We start from the raw sequence: 16,878 nt of genomic DNA, 5'->3' as shown, positions 1-16,878 counted from the left end.
GGGAGACATAAATAACAAAGATCTGAATACAGTGTGAATCTCAATCTCACAAAGATCTTGCCCAATAAATCAGACAGTACAGGCAATGGAAAGCATTTCCACAATCTGGAGTAGCAAATACTTTTTTCTTGAAATATACATTAGGCAGGTGTAGAAAAACACACATTAAAATGACATTTAAAACATTATCAAAAGATTATGATCATACAAATGCATTCTGTTCATACAAAGTACAATGTTTTATTAAATATAATTTAACAAAGTTGAACTGCAAAAATAAATCCCATTAGTGAATGATTCTAAGCTGCAACTCATCATAGGCTGACTACGGCTTTACAGAATGCAGGAGCAATCACATCTTGTGCAAAAAGTGCAGTGTAATGGGGAGGTATAATGGGGATAATTTTTTTCACTTGGGAAGAAAATCCATATACTCTGCATCAGAGGCTTCTCTTAATTCTTAACCACTCTCATCCACAGTCCAAGAGTCTTCATCTCTTACCCGTAAATCTTCATTCATTTATACAATTATGAGACATTACATTGTAGCTCAATGTGTATTTGTTAACAAATATAGACCTATTTGTTCCTTCCTTATAGGGTGAGCCTGAGTCCAACTCAGTTCTTCTTCTTTAGAGAGCCTTTGCTCTTAGAGTCTTTATGACTCAGGATCTTCAGCATCTTCATGGGCTTGAACTTTGCTCTTAACGTCTTCAGGTCTTTCCGAGACTCTTTTAAATCTGAAGAGGGAGAAATAATGATACCATAATCAAATTCTGAGAAATTAAGGAGTCTGATGTGTAGTATTGAGGGAATAGGAATGAGAGTGTGAACAGACATGAGAAAACAGGAAAGACAACAAAATAAACACTTTCTTCTTGATCATGGAAAACAGAGCATCTTCTTCTTCTTCCCTGAAAAATACAAACCATTGGTAGGTATGAGCAAGAGCATCAATTATCTGCTTAATGAAATTTGTCTGAATCAATGGCCGTCGGTATTCATCTATGAGTGTTTCCTGCACCTTTGCCTGTCCTGATCCAAGCTGTTGATGAGCTTGGTGACAAGCTCCTCCATCAACTGCTGGTCCCTATAATGGTCATCCTTACTCCACTCACACTCTGGGGGGGGATGATGATTGAGGAGATGAGGAGAGACAAACAATTAGATTAGTCAAATAACAACACATAACACATAATTAATAATAGCAGACTGATAATTGCTGAGGAGTAGTAGATACTGGAGGGAGGGTCGTGTGAAGACTGGCCACTCACCCACTTTGTTGAGACATCTCAGTTCATATTCCACGTCTGCCTGTCTCTCCTCTAAATTCTGTTGCTTGGCCCTTGGAGTGCACATACAAATACATCAGGTCCATAAATATTTAATTTACAACACCGTCCATATGTTGGGAATGATAAAAGAAGCAGAGATAATAAAGGTGTTATGAAGGAGCTGTCTTGCTTTGATATCATTTCAGGTCAGTGCACTTACATGTATACCAGCTCTGCGTCCCTGCGCACAAGCATGTGTTTCTCATGTATTAGAGTGAACCAGTCCACCAACATGTCCTCCTCTTCCTGGTCTGAAACAAACAGGTGGACGACACGAGTCTTCTCAATAACAATTCATCTGTAACAACACTTTATATGATAACTGAAAGAATGACTTGGATGTTAATAATAAGCACACTACAGACACGTGCAACTACAGACACTCTCCATTCTGGCAGTCTCTCAAGAGTCTCTCCATCTCCACCCCTCTCAGCTCCAGCCTGTCCATTCGTTTCTCCAGCTCCTCCAGCTCCACCTGCAGCTCCTCCACTGAGACATAGGTGTCTGTCTGCATCTCAGGAGACATGCATGTGTACTAGGGGACTGTTCTGATTGGGAGAAAACACTGGATAATGGGTTCATTTCATTATACTGAGATATCCTCTCACCTTCCTCTTGATGACGGGGAAGCCATGTCCAGGGGCAGGCTTGGATTTGGGGACTCAGAGGGGGAGACTTTACGATTAAAAGGGTTCTCCTTACATACCTGCTAAATTGGAGATTGAAGACATTTCTGTGAAATCCACAGCTGTAATATTCAAGCACACACAGTCCAAGCAGCTATCTGGAGTAGGCTATAACCTACAGTATAGGGACGATGTTGTTATGCAGGAATCTTAGAAAAACATGTCTTTTATGTTAAACATGTTGGAAAATAGTTTCAGTCTGAAACTCACTTAACCTGATATCTTTGCATATATGTGTTGTGTAATACAAGCTTATATGTCCTGTATTTTGGGCAGGTTGAGCTGTGACATAGATATCAGTGGAGACTAAAGAGCAGCATTATACCTTACTGTGAGAGGGGGTGGGCACCTGGCCAGAGTCCCTCACTTCAGACACACTAGGGAGCGATGGGGGTCTGAGCAGGGAGGGACTGGCTGCTGCTCCATTGGTTGACAAGGTTGGTGGGGGGTGGCTTCAAGTACAGGCTGAACTAGTGGAGATTGCTGGCACAGACACACTTTTGGGCAAAGAGAGGCTCTGGGCTACATCTGATTTGCCAAGAGCACTTTGGTGCTCCAGTTACACTGCATATGCTATCAGCTCCAGCTAAATTAGACACACTAAGTGAACCGGCAGAAGCTTCAGAAACACCATATGAACTAGCTTCTTCAGTTAAATTAGATATGTTAGGTGCACTAATTGCTCCAACTAAACCGCCTAACCCACTAGCTCCAGCTAGACCAAATACACTGTGATCTGGCTACTTCAGCTAGATTAGATACATCAAGGGAACTAGCAGCCTCAGCCAAGTAAGATGAACTTGTGGTTTTAGCTTCAGTCAAATTAGACAAACCAAGTGAACTAGCTGCTTTGGACAAGTTGGTTGATTCTCCAACATCTGCTAAATTACATACATCAAGTGCGCCAGCTGCTTCAGCCATGTTAGCTATCACACTGACTCAGATATAGCAATTGAACAAGGTTCTTCTGCTAAATTAGATACAGCAAGTGAGCATCCTGCTTCAGCTAAACTTTCTACATTTGGTGCATTAGCAATTTCAGGGAATTTACTGCGTCATCCGCTCCAGCAATACTAGACTTGTCAACTTCTCTGGATGTGTCCTCTAAATGAGCTTGGCAATGTGAGCTGGCTACTTCAGCTAACTGACTGGTACCACACCATGTCTGGCTGGTTACCATTGAGGGCTGTGCTTGGCCTTCAGCACCACTCATTGTGTTCTCTTCCCCGGTGTAATCATCATCAGCCTCCTCATCCTCAAACTCCCCAAAGGGGTTGGGAGGGGGTTCTCGCGCTCTGTACCAACTGCCTCTGAGGGAGGTTATAGAGCCTGAGCGTGGGGGCTTGGGCATACTAGGGGGTGGGGCAGGGGGCAGCTTTGGCCAGGGCCCTGGCATGACAAGCTCCAGCCACAGTGGGTCTTTGAGTTTACAGGGCCCACTGGGTTGGCCAAACCTGATGTCAAAAGTTAAAGAAATAAATAGCCATTAATTGGACAATTCTACTCAAAGTTACATAATGTGTTATGTCTGATACATAATGTGTTATGTCTGATACATAATGTGTTATGTCAAACTTACCTCCGAGAACGATTGGGTAAAGTTTTATTATCAACTGTGTAACCTGCAGAGAGGGAGATGGACAGAGAAACATTTAGTGGATATGTTTGAAATGAGGAGAAGATGGGGAGTCTACACAGAATTGAGTGTACTGAAATATTCTGATAATAATGACACTCTTCATACAGTCGTAAAGTGAGGTCAGAATTGAGAAGCTGGAGTGGGTGGCTTTGTCTTACTCACCAGAAACAGGGGGGCTGTCCATGGCTTTGTCTTACTCACCAGAAACAGGGGGGCTGTCCATGGCTTTAGGTGGACGGGTTCTGGGTGCAGGACGAGGAGGGGTAGAGTCTAACACCCGTCTGGGTGCAGGAACTGGCCGTCCAGGGCTTGCAGAAGCCGAACCGCTGTCTGGTGTTACAGTGACAGTTTCTGTTGTCTGAATGGGCCGTGTCCCTGCTTCTTCAAGCTTTCCCTCTTCTACAGTGGGCTTTGGAGGACAGGGTGGCCTTGGCTTCTTAAGTGTGTCATGCCTTGTCTTTCTCTCACCTCCCCGTTTCTTTCTCTCCTCTTCCAGAAATAACTGTCTCACCTGAGTCTGTTTTTCTAATAAAATCAGAGAGATCGGGGTTGTCTGTAAATCCACCTTGAGATAGTGTCACCTCCTGCTCATCTAATTTGGGCAGATTCTCTAATGATCCAGTTTGTTTACTGTAGTCGGGGAGGGCATTTTGACTGGCTGTCAAGTGGTGGGTGCAGACCAAGTAGCCAACTGCACTCCTCTTTGTAAGACCCTGGTAAGAGAGTGCTGCTGCACACACTGTATCTGAAAGAGAAACACAGGATGACATGAGAGGGACACAAATCACAGATTATATTTCACTGTCTGCAGATAAGGATAAACTAGCGTTGCCTTCTGAGCAGTGGTGTTACCTGAAGCAGCTGCCGGCTAAGTGCCGGTGGTAGAGTTTCCCCTCAGTGAGATGTCTCTGCACCAGGTGGACGTGCTTCATGCAGGAGGCACAAACGCTGCATGGCCTGCCACTGTTGGATCGCTCCTCTGTCCTTGACTGTTGAGCAGGGGAGGTCAGCCAATGGCAACAGTAAAGAGGAAGAAATGTGAGAATTTGGGATGAAAGAGGAGATTGAGATAAATAACTTTGAGTTGAGATTAAGTAATAAAAAAATTATACAAAATTCAAATAAAAATGGCTTCATAACTTTATTACATTACCTTGGCAGGCTGCAAACCTCCAAGAGAGTCAGGTTGTGTCTGGGAGTGACTGGAGCACTCTGCGACATATGGCGTCTTCAAACTGGCTGGACCGGCTGCTTAGTAAAAATGACCACTTTGAATACACACACATTTGACAAACAAAGACAGGTGGAACCAACCATGTGCTGTTTTGACTATGACACAATTTAGCCACACACCATGAGACTTCTTGTTGAAGCAGTGGTGGTAATGGGAGAGATAAGTGATGACACCTTAGCCGGTCTGGCACCTCTGTGGACACCATGTCCTTAGCATCCAGCAATGCAGGGATGCCCAGCTTTGACTGTGCGACCTCAAATGCCTGGTAGGAGACAGGGATCAATAATGAAAAACGGCAGACAGTTAGAACAATATAAACAGATGTAGTGCAATGTATGAACATAAAATGTGCATTGACAGTTATGCATGTAAAACATAATTACAGTGCCTTGCGAAAGTATTCGGCCCCCTTGAACTTTGCGACCTTTTGCCACATTTCAGGCTTCAAACAAAGATATAAAACTATTTTTGCACAAATTTTTCAGTTTTTGATTTGTTAAAAAGTTTGAAATATCCAATAAATGTCGTTCCACTTCATGATTGTGTCCCACTTGTTGTTGATTCTTCACAAAAAAATACAGTTTTATATCTTTATGTTTGAAGCCTGAAATGTGGCAAAAGGTCGCAAAGTTCAAGGGGGCCGAATACTTTCGCAAGGCACTGTATGTAAAACTCACCAGATGGTTGTTTTCATAAACATTCTTTGGAGAGGAGTTGAAGTCTCTGGAGCAAAATCAGAATAGTACTATGTGATACAAATGATGGGCCATCACAGACCCCTTAATAATAATTTGACCAACAACATTGGGATGTAATGAAGAGGGGATTGGGTATTTTATTAGGATCCCCATTAGCTGCTGCTATCTTCCTGGGGTCCACACAAAACATGAAATATTATACAATACAGAACATTAATAGACAAGAACAGCTCAAGGGGCGGCAGCGTAGCATAGTGGTTAGAGCGTTGGACTAGTAACCGGAAGGTTGCAAGTTCAAACCCCCGAGCTGACAAGGTACAAATCTGTCGTTCTGCCCCTGAACAGGCAGTTAACCCACTGTTCCTAGGCTGTCATTGAAAATAAGAATTTGTTCTTAACTGACTTGCCAGGTTGAATAAGAAGGACAGAACTATGTAAAATGTCACACACAGCCTACATACACAATATCTAAGTCAAATAGAGGAGAGGTGTTGTGAGGTGGTGCTTTATCTGTTGTTGTTTTTTTAAAACAGGTTTGCTGTTTTAGAGAAACACAGGAAACACTTGAACAATCTGTGATGGAAGGACATTTCATTCTCCCATGCAATCGTGGCACTATATAATACTGTACGTATTCTTGAATATGTTATGGATTTGGGAACTGTGAAAAGACCCCTGGTGGCATGTCTGGTGGGGTAAGTGTGTGTGTCAGTGCTGTGTGTAAGTCAACTATGTAAACAATTTGTCATTTTCAACACAATGTTTCTTATGAATACAAGAAAGTGTCTCTCCTCTTCTTTAGCCAAGAGAGACTGCCAGTCTACAGTTTAGAGCAAGATGTGCTGCTCTGTTCTGGGCCAGCTGCAGTTTTTCTAGGTCCTTCTTTGCAGAACCTGACCATATGACTGGGCAATAATCAAGATAAGATAAAACTAGAGCCTGCAGGACTTGCTATGTGGAGTGTGGTGTAAAAAAGCAGAACATCTCTTTATTGCGGACAGACCTCTCCCCACCTTCTCAACCATTGAATCAATATGTTTTGACCATGACAGTTTACAATCCAAGGTAACTCCAAGTAATTGAGTCCCTTCAACTTGCTCAACAACCACATTATTCATTATCAGATTCAGCTGAGGTCTAGAATTTATGGAGTGATTTGTACCAGATACAATGCTCTTAGTTTTAGAGATGTTCCGGACTAGTTTATAACTGGCCAACCATTCTAAAACTGACTGCAGATCTCTGTTCAGGGTTCCAGTGATTTCACTAGCTGCGGTTGCTGACGCATGAAGGGTTCAATCATCCGTGTACATAGACACACAGGCTTTGTTTAATGCCAGTGACAGATCATTAGTAAAAATAGAAAAAAGTACAGGGCCAAGAGAGCTGCCCTGCGGCACACCACACTTTACATGTTTAACATTAGAGACATTTCCATTAAAGAATGGAGGGGGGAGAGGAAAAGATAGAGAGGAAGATTAAGAAGAGTTAACTTGGAGCTTAGGCCATGCTGTGGTTCCATGTATCAGGGCAGACAAATCCACTGTGACAGGATTCAGGTCCCTGCTACAGCTACAGATTAGAGTTTGCCAGCAGCTCTGGATCAGCCTAAGGACAGGCAGGAACTGAGTCCGACTGTGCGTCCGTCCTATAGGCCTACTATCAACAATGTACTCACATACAACACACTGACTGGGGCAGAGCTACAGAGGTAGGATTATGTGGGAGACTGGGTGCCAGTGATGGCCCAAAGTAGTGGAGAGGATGGGGAAGCTCACAAGAGAGTTCACATTCCTATTCTAATTTATTTTATATACTTACATCAAAACAGGTCGGTGTTTGTGGATAATGGCACAAAACGCCAATCCATCTCTGAATGAAGAAGACATGTTCCTTATCTCCACATTGGGGTAATTTTCGCATTTTATGCCACACCATTCTTGTAAAGCTTTCAATGTCCCCATGATAGAATTTCATTCTCCCATGTTAAATTGAGAAAGTCAACAACCACTTCAACCTCAACCGGTCAGATCCTGGACATTCAAAACTGTTTAGCACACCCACTAGCTACGTTAGCTTGTTGGTTATATTTTGTCGACCAAGTCAAACTAAGTTCAACATTGTTTTTACTGAGAAAACCTATGTGACTTCACTGTAACTTGCTTCCAATGTGTTGTTCCCCAAAATTCTATAATCTCAGCGAAGTAGATCCTTGAAGTAGAAAATAGCGAGCAACGTCAACTTTCGCGGGTTGATTTGCTGTAAAATATTACCACAACAATAAATCTCTTCACTCAAGTATTTTTTTCGTTCGAATCACTTTTGGGTTACATTTTAATAAATGTGTTACGTTGTTTAGCGATCGTGGCTTTCCGAGATAATGTACTATCCCGAAGAGTTGATCACACAGAATAAACACCAAAACAAACCCGTTACTGTACTACACCGTAACTGCACTGTCTACACACATGTACAGCAGTACACCGTTGTGCCGCTAGAGGGTAGAGAAAACCGGTAGAAATCTGAAACTGCTTGCACTGTCTGCACAGGTTTGCAATAAACAACTACAGTATGATCGAGAAGGTTCATTAGAAAGTATGATAACCTTTTTTCTGTGTTTTATATTCTATGCGACAGTGCCAGCTGCCATCATCTACCCATCGCTGTCGGGGAGGTGAGAAAGGGTGCTCTCAAAGTTGTTCCTCGCGAGACACGTTCATGGTAAAGAGAATTCCCGTAGTGATGGCGGCGCCGCCTGACACGGGCAGTTTGGAGGCACGTATCAGTAAGTCTTTAAAAAAAAAGTTATTTAGGTTGTATAGAGAGCTATTGGAGCATGCATCCTTGGAAAAATAACCGTGTTGCAGTCGACCGGGATGACAGTTTAAGCAAAATCAAGGTGCAAATTGAGAGGGACTGTAACGTTAGACCTCTCATAAACGGCAAGCTAGCCAGCTGTAAAGCTAACGTGAGCTAACTAGCTATCCAGATGGTTCTGGGAATCTATCTAGACTAGAGAGAATCATCAAACTCTTGCTAGATACGGGAACCAGCAAGCCACCTATCGTGAATTCATATCCTGCCAGTGACGTTACGCTTAACTATGTGACAGTGTGCTGTCAAATGCAGGAAGCCTAGCTCACTCGGTCAGTGGGAGAGTTGGAGTCCCTTACAAAGTCGTGTCCAAAGTACTGTTGGAAGGCTAAAGTACTTGCTATTATCTGTTTTCTAAACAGTTCTGCAACAGAATTGATTGATGTTCATCTCCATTTTTGACAGTTCCCTGAATTAAACATGGATATGTGTCACTATCGAAAAATATTCAGATGAACCTTTACTTCCCCTTTTCTTAATTTCCTTCATTCTCCCATTAGACAAGGCCACAAACCCACTAAACAGAGATACAGATTGGGACAGCATCCAGGCCTTCTGTGACCAGCTCAACAATGATTTGGAGGGGTATGTCAGTGTCTCATGACATGTACACGTCTTAGCACTATGTTTTCACCTCTCAGGAGTAGCTGTACTGAGTACATGCTTGTTACTTAAAGCTGCAATATGGAACTTTTTGGGCTATGTTCAAATTCACATAGGAATGTGAGTTCTAGATCAGTCATTCTCATTGAAAACAAGTCTAAGAAGCGGTAGATTTTTTCTATGCGTCCCATTCATAATTTTCATTTTTGCATCTTACTTTTGGTTTTGCACACCAGCTTCATACAGCTGAAAATACTGTATTTGTAGTTATTTATAATATATTTAAGAGGTTTAGATGGTACAATGATTCTCTACACTATACATTGCTTGTTTTACCACACAAACTGAAATTAGGTAAACTATTAGAATTTTTGCAACCAGGAAATGGGGCAGTGATTTCTTCATATTCCACATTTTAAGATTTCTAATACTGACCCTGTGCTGACATCTGTGTCATTCAATAAAAAAAACATGGGGTTGTCTAGAGTAGAGGGAGAGGTACAATTGCATGTCATACAATAGTCAATGGTAGATAGATTTGCTGCCAAATTCAGCCACATCAAACTCTTTATGTTCCATTTCAGACCCCAGCTGGCCACCAGGCTACTGGCTCACAAGATCCAATCCCCTCAGGAGTGGGAGGCCATGCAGGCACTCGTGGTGAGTTAAGTGATGGCAGTGTGTTGTAATAGGAATCATAGCCAATACAATTGACAGCCTTCTGTCTAGTGTGTGTGCCTACATTCATATTGAATAACTTAATTGTTTGACTCACTTGTAATGTGTGTACAACCAGGTGCTGGAGACGTGCATGAAGAGCTGTGGGGAAAGGTTCCACAGTGAGGTGGGCAAGTTTCGCTTCCTCAACGAGCTCATCAAAGTGGTCTCTCCAAAGGTAATGATTGTCTCTGTCTCTGCCTTTCACTGAGCAAGTATGTTAAAATTGGATAAGCTCTCACTCAGCATGCTCCTGCTCTCTCCCTCAGTACCTCGGCAGCCGGGCTCCAGAGCCAGTGAAGAAGAAGGTGTTGGAGCTCATCTATAGTTGGACACTGGGGCTGCCTGACGAGGCAAAGATCGCTGATGCCTACGAGATGCTTAAAAAACAGGGTGAGCTGTTCTACACTTGGTGACTTCAGTGTATCTATGATAGTGATGAACGCACAGTTGTTGTTAATGTTTTTTTTTTTAAACAGGCATTGTCAAACAGGACCCAGTTCTTCCAGCTGACAAACTCCTCCTGCTTCCACCTCCGAGACCAAAAAATGCCATATTTGAGGATGAGGAGAAGTCAAAGGTAAGGCATTGTTAAACAAAAGAAACATACTATTTTGTTTCTTCAAATTTTGCATTACAAATGTGATTCACCATGCATTCTCCACTCCATTTACCAGCCCTCTCCCTAACTTTAAATTCTTCCTCCTCCCTGGTGTCTTGGTAGACACTGACTCGCCTGTTGAACAGCACTCAACCTGAGGACCTGAAAGCAGCCAACAAACTGATCCAGGAAATGGTGCAGGAGGTACAGTCTCTTTTCTCAAGCTCGCCTAAATGTATGAATAATGTAGATCTATAGGCTGTTTCATTACAGTAATACAGAGATGTACATCACAGTGTGAACTGTATTATCTGGTGTGTGTGTGTGTGTTAGTATGGGAAACTGAATGCCTAAGTGCTTTAGTACTATACTGTCATGTACGGGGACTGAGTGAGAAAGTGGGCACTCTGCCCTGAGGGGTGGTCTCCTTGTCAGAATCATTCAGTGCTTTCATGACTCCTTTAGTTTAGGGACAACGGATACATTTCTTCCCCCTCCTCCCTCCCTGGTTTCTTCTTCCTGACCTGTGTCTCAGGACCAGAAGCAGGCAGAGAAGTTGTCCAAGCGTGTGAACGCCATCCAGGATGTGAATGAGAGTGTCAGCCTACTGACTCAGCTGCTGGAGGACTATGACTGGACCACCAACCCACAGAGCAATGCAGAGCTCATCCAGGTCTGTGGCACCTTTACACAAGCCAGAGACACCTCCCACAGTGCCATAACAGCATCACCTATATATGATGTATACAAAGCACTGCATGCAGATACAGACATTTGATAGTGTGTATTTGTGTGTTTAGGACTTGTACCAGCGCTGTGAGAAGATGAGACCCACATTGTTCAGACTGGCCAGTGATACAGAGGACAATGATGAGGCTCTGGGTGAGATTTTAGACACTCAATGTGTTTAGTGTATGGTACACAGAGAGAGAAGAATGTGTGGGTGACAATATACAGTATATTACAATTGTGTGTGTGTGTGTGTGGGCGGGCAGCGGAGATCCTCCAGGCCAACGATAGCCTGACTCAGGTCATCAACCTGTACAGGCAGCAGGTGAAGGGAGAGGTGGTGAACGGGAACAACTCAGCTAATACACAAAGGCTCACAGGTGAGCAACAATGGGTCAATGACACATGCATGGATAGGGTCACTTGACACAAGCTTGGTAGTAGGGGACTAGAGTATATGATTACATGCATGGGCTAAAGATTTCCTCTCACTGTAATACTTATCTCCTCCAGGAAGTAGTGTGGCGCTACTTGATCTATCGGGATTGGACACGTCACCTCCGTCACCAGAATTCCCCACTCCAACAGACAGCCTAAATGCTCCCTCCCAGGAGATGGGCATCAGTCTCCTTGATGATGAGCTAATGTCACTGGGTAAGTCTTCCAAGACCTCTGCTACTTCCATGTTGTGTGTGTTAATTGTGGGTAACTTTGTGCCTATCTTTCCTAGGTTTGAGTGAGGGGACCCCCCACACCTCCAACCCGGCCTCCCAGCCTGAGGACTCTACCACCTGGGACTCTTTCCAGGTGAGGGGAGAACTGAGCACTTCACACAGGGAGACATGATGCGAGACAATGCATAATATTAACAGGTAACACCAAATCCATTATTGAGTCCCTTTTTAGCTTCTCTACTAAGAGAATTCTCTTCGACTATAATCACACTCGTGTACAACAACCCCCCCCCAAGCAGACACCCCGACGGCCCTGAAAGAACTTCATTGGACTCTATGTAAACCACATATCCTTATTCTGCATTTATTGTAGCTGGGGATTTTAACAAGGCTAATCTGAAAACAAGGCTCGTCAGATGTTGAATGCGTGACCCGGGCTGGAAAAATTCTGGATCATTGTTACTCTAACTTTCTCAACACATACAAAGCCATCCCTCGCCCTCCTTTCGGCAAATCTGACCACGACTCCATTTTGTTTCTCCCAGCCTATAGACAGAAACTAAAACAAGAAACGCCCGTGCTCAGGTCTGTTCAACGCTGGTCCGGCCAATCTGATTCCACGCTTCAAGATTGCTTCGATCACATGGACTGGGATATGTTCCGGATAGCGTCAAACAACAACATTGATGTATACGCTGATTCGGTGAGCGAGTTTATTAGCAAGTGCATCGGTGATGTTGTACCCATGGCGACTATTAAAACCTTCCCCAACCAGAAACCTTGGATTGATGGCAGCATTCCCGCAAAACTGAACAACAACTTCTTTGCTCGCTTTGAGGACAATTCACTGCCACTGACACGGCCCGCTACCAAAGCCTGTGGTCTCTGCTTTTCCGTGGCCAACGTGAGTAAAACATTTAAACGTGTTAACCCTTGCAAGGCTGCCGGCCCAGACGGCATCACTAGCCGCGTCCTCAAGCATGCGCATACCAGCTGGCTGGTGTGTTTACGGACATATTCAATTAATCCCTATCCCAGTCTGCTGTTCCCACATGCTTCAAGAGGGTCACCATTGTTTCTGTTCCCAAGAAAGCTAAGGTAACTGCGCTAAATGACTGTCGCCCCGTAGCACTCACTTCCGTCATCATGATGTGCTTTGAGAGACTAGTCAAGGATCATATCACCTCCACCCTACCTGACACCCTAGACCCACTCCAATTTGCTTACTGCCCCAATAGGTCCACAGACGATACAATCGCAATCACACTGCACACTGCCCTAACCCATCTGGACAAGAGGAATACCTATGTAAGAATGCTGTTCATCGACTACAGCTCAGCATTTAATGCCATAGTACCCTCCAAACTCGTCATTAAGCTCGAGATCCTGGGTCTCGACCCCGCCCTGTGCAACTGTGTCCTGGACTTTCTGACGGGCCGCCCCCAGGTGGTGAGGATAGAAAACAACATCTCCACCCCGCTGATCCTCAACACTGGGACCCCACAAGGATGCGTTCTCAGCCCTCTCCTGTACTCCCTGTTCACCCATGACTGCGTGGCCATGCACACCTCCAACTCAATTATCAAGTGTGCAGATGACATTACAGTGGTAGGCTTGATTACCAACAACGACAAGACAGCCTACAGGGAGGAAGTGAGGGCCCTCAGAGTGGTGTCAGGAAAATAACCTCTCACTCAACGTCAACAAAACAAAGGAGATGATCGTGGACTTCAGAAAACAGCAGAGAGAACAGCCCCCTATCGACATCGCAGAGACAGTAGTGGAGAAGGTGGAACATTTTTTTAAAGTTCCTCGGCGTGCACATCACGGACAAACTGAAATGGTCCACCCACACAGACAGCGTGGTGAAGAAGGCGCAAGAGCGCCTCTTTAACCTAAGGAGGCAGAAGAAATTTAGCTTGTCACCAAAAACACTCACACACTTTTACAGATGCACAATCGAGAGCATACTGTTGGGCTGTATCACCACTTGGTACGGAAATTGCTCCGCCCACAACTGCAAGGCTCTCCAGAGGGTAGTGAGGTCTGCACAACGCATCACTGGAGACAAACTACCTGCCCTCCAGGACACCTACACCACCCGATGTCACAGGAAGGCCAAAAAGATCATCAAGGACAACAACCACCCGAGCCACTGCCTGTTTACCCCGCTATCATCCAGAAGGCGAGGTCAGTACAGGTGCATCAAAGCTGGGACCAAGAGATAGAAGCTGTTTTTCAATCTCAAGGCCATCAGACAGTTAAACAGCCATCACTAACATTGAGTGTCTGCTGCCAACATACTGACTCAAATCTCTAGCCACTTTAATCATTAAAAATTGGATGTAATAAATGTATCACTATTCACTTTAAACAATGCCACTTTATATAATGTTTACAAACCCTACATTACTCATCTCATATGTATATACTGTACTCTATACCATCTACTGCATCTTGCCTATGCCGTTCGGCCATCACTCATTCATATACTTTTATGTACATATTCTTATTCATTCCTTTACACTTGTGTGTGTATAAGGTAGTTGTTGTGAAATTGTTAGGTTAGATTACTTGTTAGATATTACTGCATGGTCGGAACTAGAAGCACAAGCATTTTGCTACATTTGCATTAACATCTGCCAGCCATGTGTATATGACAATACGATTTGATTGCCATTACTTAGGCAGGTTCATGATTTATACCTTAACAACAAGTGTCACGTCTGTGTCTTACACATGGTGTCACTTTCTTTGCTACAGTCTTCCGACAGTGTGGATATTCCTGATATCCCAGCTGCGCCTAGTGTACTACTGAGTCCAGATCCGCTCCCCTACACCCAGCCTCTTTCTACTGGAGCCACGTCTGGAAGCTCAGCCTTAGATGAGTTGGATCAGCTGGGGAAGACACTGCTGCAGCAGTCCCTACCTCCAGAGGGCCTGCAGGTCAAATGGTAACTATAACCCTTCACTATGGGATGGTTTTACACCGCAGGTGATGTTTGTGTCAAGTATTTGTGTTAGTCTGCCAGTTATGTTGCTGCTTAGTACAGTATTGATGGACCACTGTTCATTATGATTTGAAGTCACTCCAAGTGCTGTAGAAGCAAAACAATATATGAAGAAGCGAAATCATATATGAAGGATCATGGGGTGCTGACCATGCCAACTTGTTAGAACAACATGACAGACACTCAGCAACATTATTCAACCTTTTATGTAGTACCTTTATCTATTTTCAGGGACAAGCCTCCGTTCAAACCTACTCTACGAGATCTCCAGAACAAATCTGGAACTAATCCAAGTCTTATCCCGGCCTTCTCCCCTGAGCACCCGGTGGCTCTCCTCGGTGATAGGTTGTTGGACACCTCTCCGGTTCACACAGTCATTCCCCCTATAGAAATGATCCTGACAGATGTTTTTGTGCCGCTTGAGTCCATTAAGCCCAGTAAGTATCTATAATATTTGTATTATCTACTTGCTATGCTAATAGTGCATCACATTTGAACAGTGTTTTAAACTCTTTGATGTAACCAGGCAGCCTGTTGCCTGTGACGGTGTTTGATAGCCACAGTTTGCGGGTGCTCTTCCACTTTGCACGTGACTCTCTGCCCTCTCTTGCTGATGTGCTGGTGGTGATCATCTCCATGCTCTCCTCTGCCCCGGTTCCAGTCAGCAACATCCTCTTCCAGGCCTTTGTCCCTGACGTAAGACCTCTTCTCTCTTAACATGCCTTTTTCACCTTCAGTTCCATGATCAGTGTAGGGTTGACATCATGACCTCTGTCCTCTGTTGTAGACAATGAGAGTGAAGCTACAGCCCCCATCAGAAACAGAGCTTCCAGCCTTCAACCCAATCCTCCCACCTGCTGCCATCACACAGATCCTGCTGCTGGCCAACCCTCACAAGGTACTAGACTGTGTAGACATTCATTTAAGGCCTGTTATGTACCTGTGGCATCCCCAACATTTTCTTGTAATTATAAACTATGAAGCCAAATAGATTTCTGAAACCCTCAATTCTCTTTTCCAGGAGAAGGTGCAGTTGCAATACAAGCTAACCTTCACGCTAGGAGAGGAAGACCATGATGAAAGAGGAGTTGTAGCACAGTTTCCACCTTCAGACACATGGGGCAATCTTTAACATTCAACAGATTGACATGATTTGGCATCTCACTCAGACACGGCATAAACCTTTATAAAAATGCTTCTATTTCTATTGATTACCTTGCTTAGCCAATCACAACGGTGTGTTTGCTTTATGCTTTGGAGGAATGTCCTCTGCAGCTTTACAGAACTTTATTTGGCTGCTTTCAAACATACACTGTCTGCTGTGCAATAGTACTGTCACTGCCATGTCTTGTTTTTAACAAATAAGTTGTCCTTCATTCATTGAATTTACACTGTTTCTCCTTTCATGCAATGGGCCTTTTGGGAGGTTTTGGGGAAGGCTCATCTTTTATCTTTGAGTCTTTGTTTTTTATATAGCTGTTGAATGCCCTGCTGAATTACGGTTGGCGGTGCGTTTACCCTACCATGCGCCCAGGTTTGCTTACTGTGATAATGAAGGATCATTCTTCCTCTCCTTCTGCACGGAGAACGGTTTGCCTGATATCCTTGCCATGTAGAATTAGACATTCTAACACTGAAGTCCTATTTAATCTGCCATTTGTGCCTATTTAAGGATTGTTTTCACTATCAAGTCCCTTGAGGGTTTGTTGGTTTTACCTGTTACTCGTTTGATCCATAAATCTTTTCAGACATTGAGTTTGGGTATGAGTCTTTTACTCCTCGCTGCTTCATAGATGATCTGTTTTAAAGATGAAGGATTCAGCAAGACAACTTGACAAACACTCTTTCCTCAAATCCTCGAGTCTCCCAAGCACATTCCACCAGGCATCTCCAATACAACTCATGTACATTTGCAAAGTTATTTTTCTTGGGGTTTAAACTGTTCTTGTCATTAAGATGTAGGAGTCTGACAATCTTAACCAAGCTCATTCACACAATGGTAGTTTTAAGAGCACTAGTTGGAGTACAGAAACAAAATGTTAAGACACACATTCAAAAGCTTTATTGAAACTTGAAAA

At 43.8% G+C, this 16,878-nt stretch overlaps 2 protein-coding genes across 7 annotated transcripts; one reads left to right on the top strand and one right to left on the bottom strand.

Moving 5' to 3' along the window:
- Window positions 1-171: 171 nt before the first annotated feature.
- On the bottom strand, window positions 172-4,647 carry LOC112258771 (MICAL-like protein 1). 5 transcript variants are annotated; one of them, XM_024433334.2, is made up of 11 exons: window positions 4,512-4,647; window positions 3,861-4,404; window positions 3,600-3,642; window positions 2,346-3,474; window positions 1,943-2,043; window positions 1,716-1,842; window positions 1,495-1,585; window positions 1,275-1,345; window positions 1,025-1,121; window positions 876-914; window positions 172-740 (listed from the first exon to the last, which is right to left on the bottom strand). In XM_024433334.2, the coding sequence occupies exons 6-11, from the start codon at window positions 1,780-1,782 to the stop codon at window positions 659-661; spliced, it is 447 nt and encodes a 148-aa protein (XP_024289102.1). In that variant the 5' UTR covers window positions 1,783-1,842; window positions 1,943-2,043; window positions 2,346-3,474; window positions 3,600-3,642; window positions 3,861-4,404; window positions 4,512-4,647; the 3' UTR covers window positions 172-658. The 5 variants fall into 5 exon arrangements, with proteins under 5 accessions (XP_024289102.1, XP_042183482.1, XP_042183484.1 ...); XM_042327548.1 differs by having other exon boundaries at window positions 1,716-2,043; XM_042327550.1 differs by having other exon boundaries at window positions 1,716-2,040.
- Window positions 4,648-8,060: 3,413 nt separating this feature from the next.
- On the top strand, window positions 8,061-16,555 carry LOC112258770 (ADP-ribosylation factor-binding protein GGA1). 2 transcript variants are annotated; one of them, XM_024433327.2, is made up of 18 exons: window positions 8,061-8,140; window positions 8,229-8,376; window positions 8,966-9,050; window positions 9,653-9,728; window positions 9,865-9,963; window positions 10,055-10,178; window positions 10,265-10,365; window positions 10,510-10,590; window positions 10,922-11,059; window positions 11,187-11,268; window positions 11,382-11,495; window positions 11,629-11,769; window positions 11,846-11,922; window positions 14,553-14,743; window positions 15,032-15,237; window positions 15,327-15,496; window positions 15,588-15,698; window positions 15,822-16,555. In XM_024433327.2, the coding sequence occupies exons 2-18, from the start codon at window positions 8,310-8,312 to the stop codon at window positions 15,930-15,932; spliced, it is 1,974 nt and encodes a 657-aa protein (XP_024289095.1). In that variant the 5' UTR covers window positions 8,061-8,140; window positions 8,229-8,309; the 3' UTR covers window positions 15,933-16,555. The 2 variants fall into 2 exon arrangements, with proteins under 2 accessions (XP_024289095.1, XP_024289094.1); XM_024433326.2 differs by having other exon boundaries at window positions 8,086-8,376.
- The last annotated feature ends 323 nt before the right edge of the window (window positions 16,556-16,878 follow it).

Source organism: Oncorhynchus tshawytscha, linkage group LG09, assembly GCF_018296145.1.
Source record: "Oncorhynchus tshawytscha isolate Ot180627B linkage group LG09, Otsh_v2.0, whole genome shotgun sequence".
NCBI lineage: Eukaryota > Metazoa > Chordata > Actinopteri > Salmoniformes > Salmonidae > Oncorhynchus > Oncorhynchus tshawytscha.
Note: the sequence above shows the minus strand (reverse complement) of the source record. Positions and strands in the feature narration are given on the sequence as shown.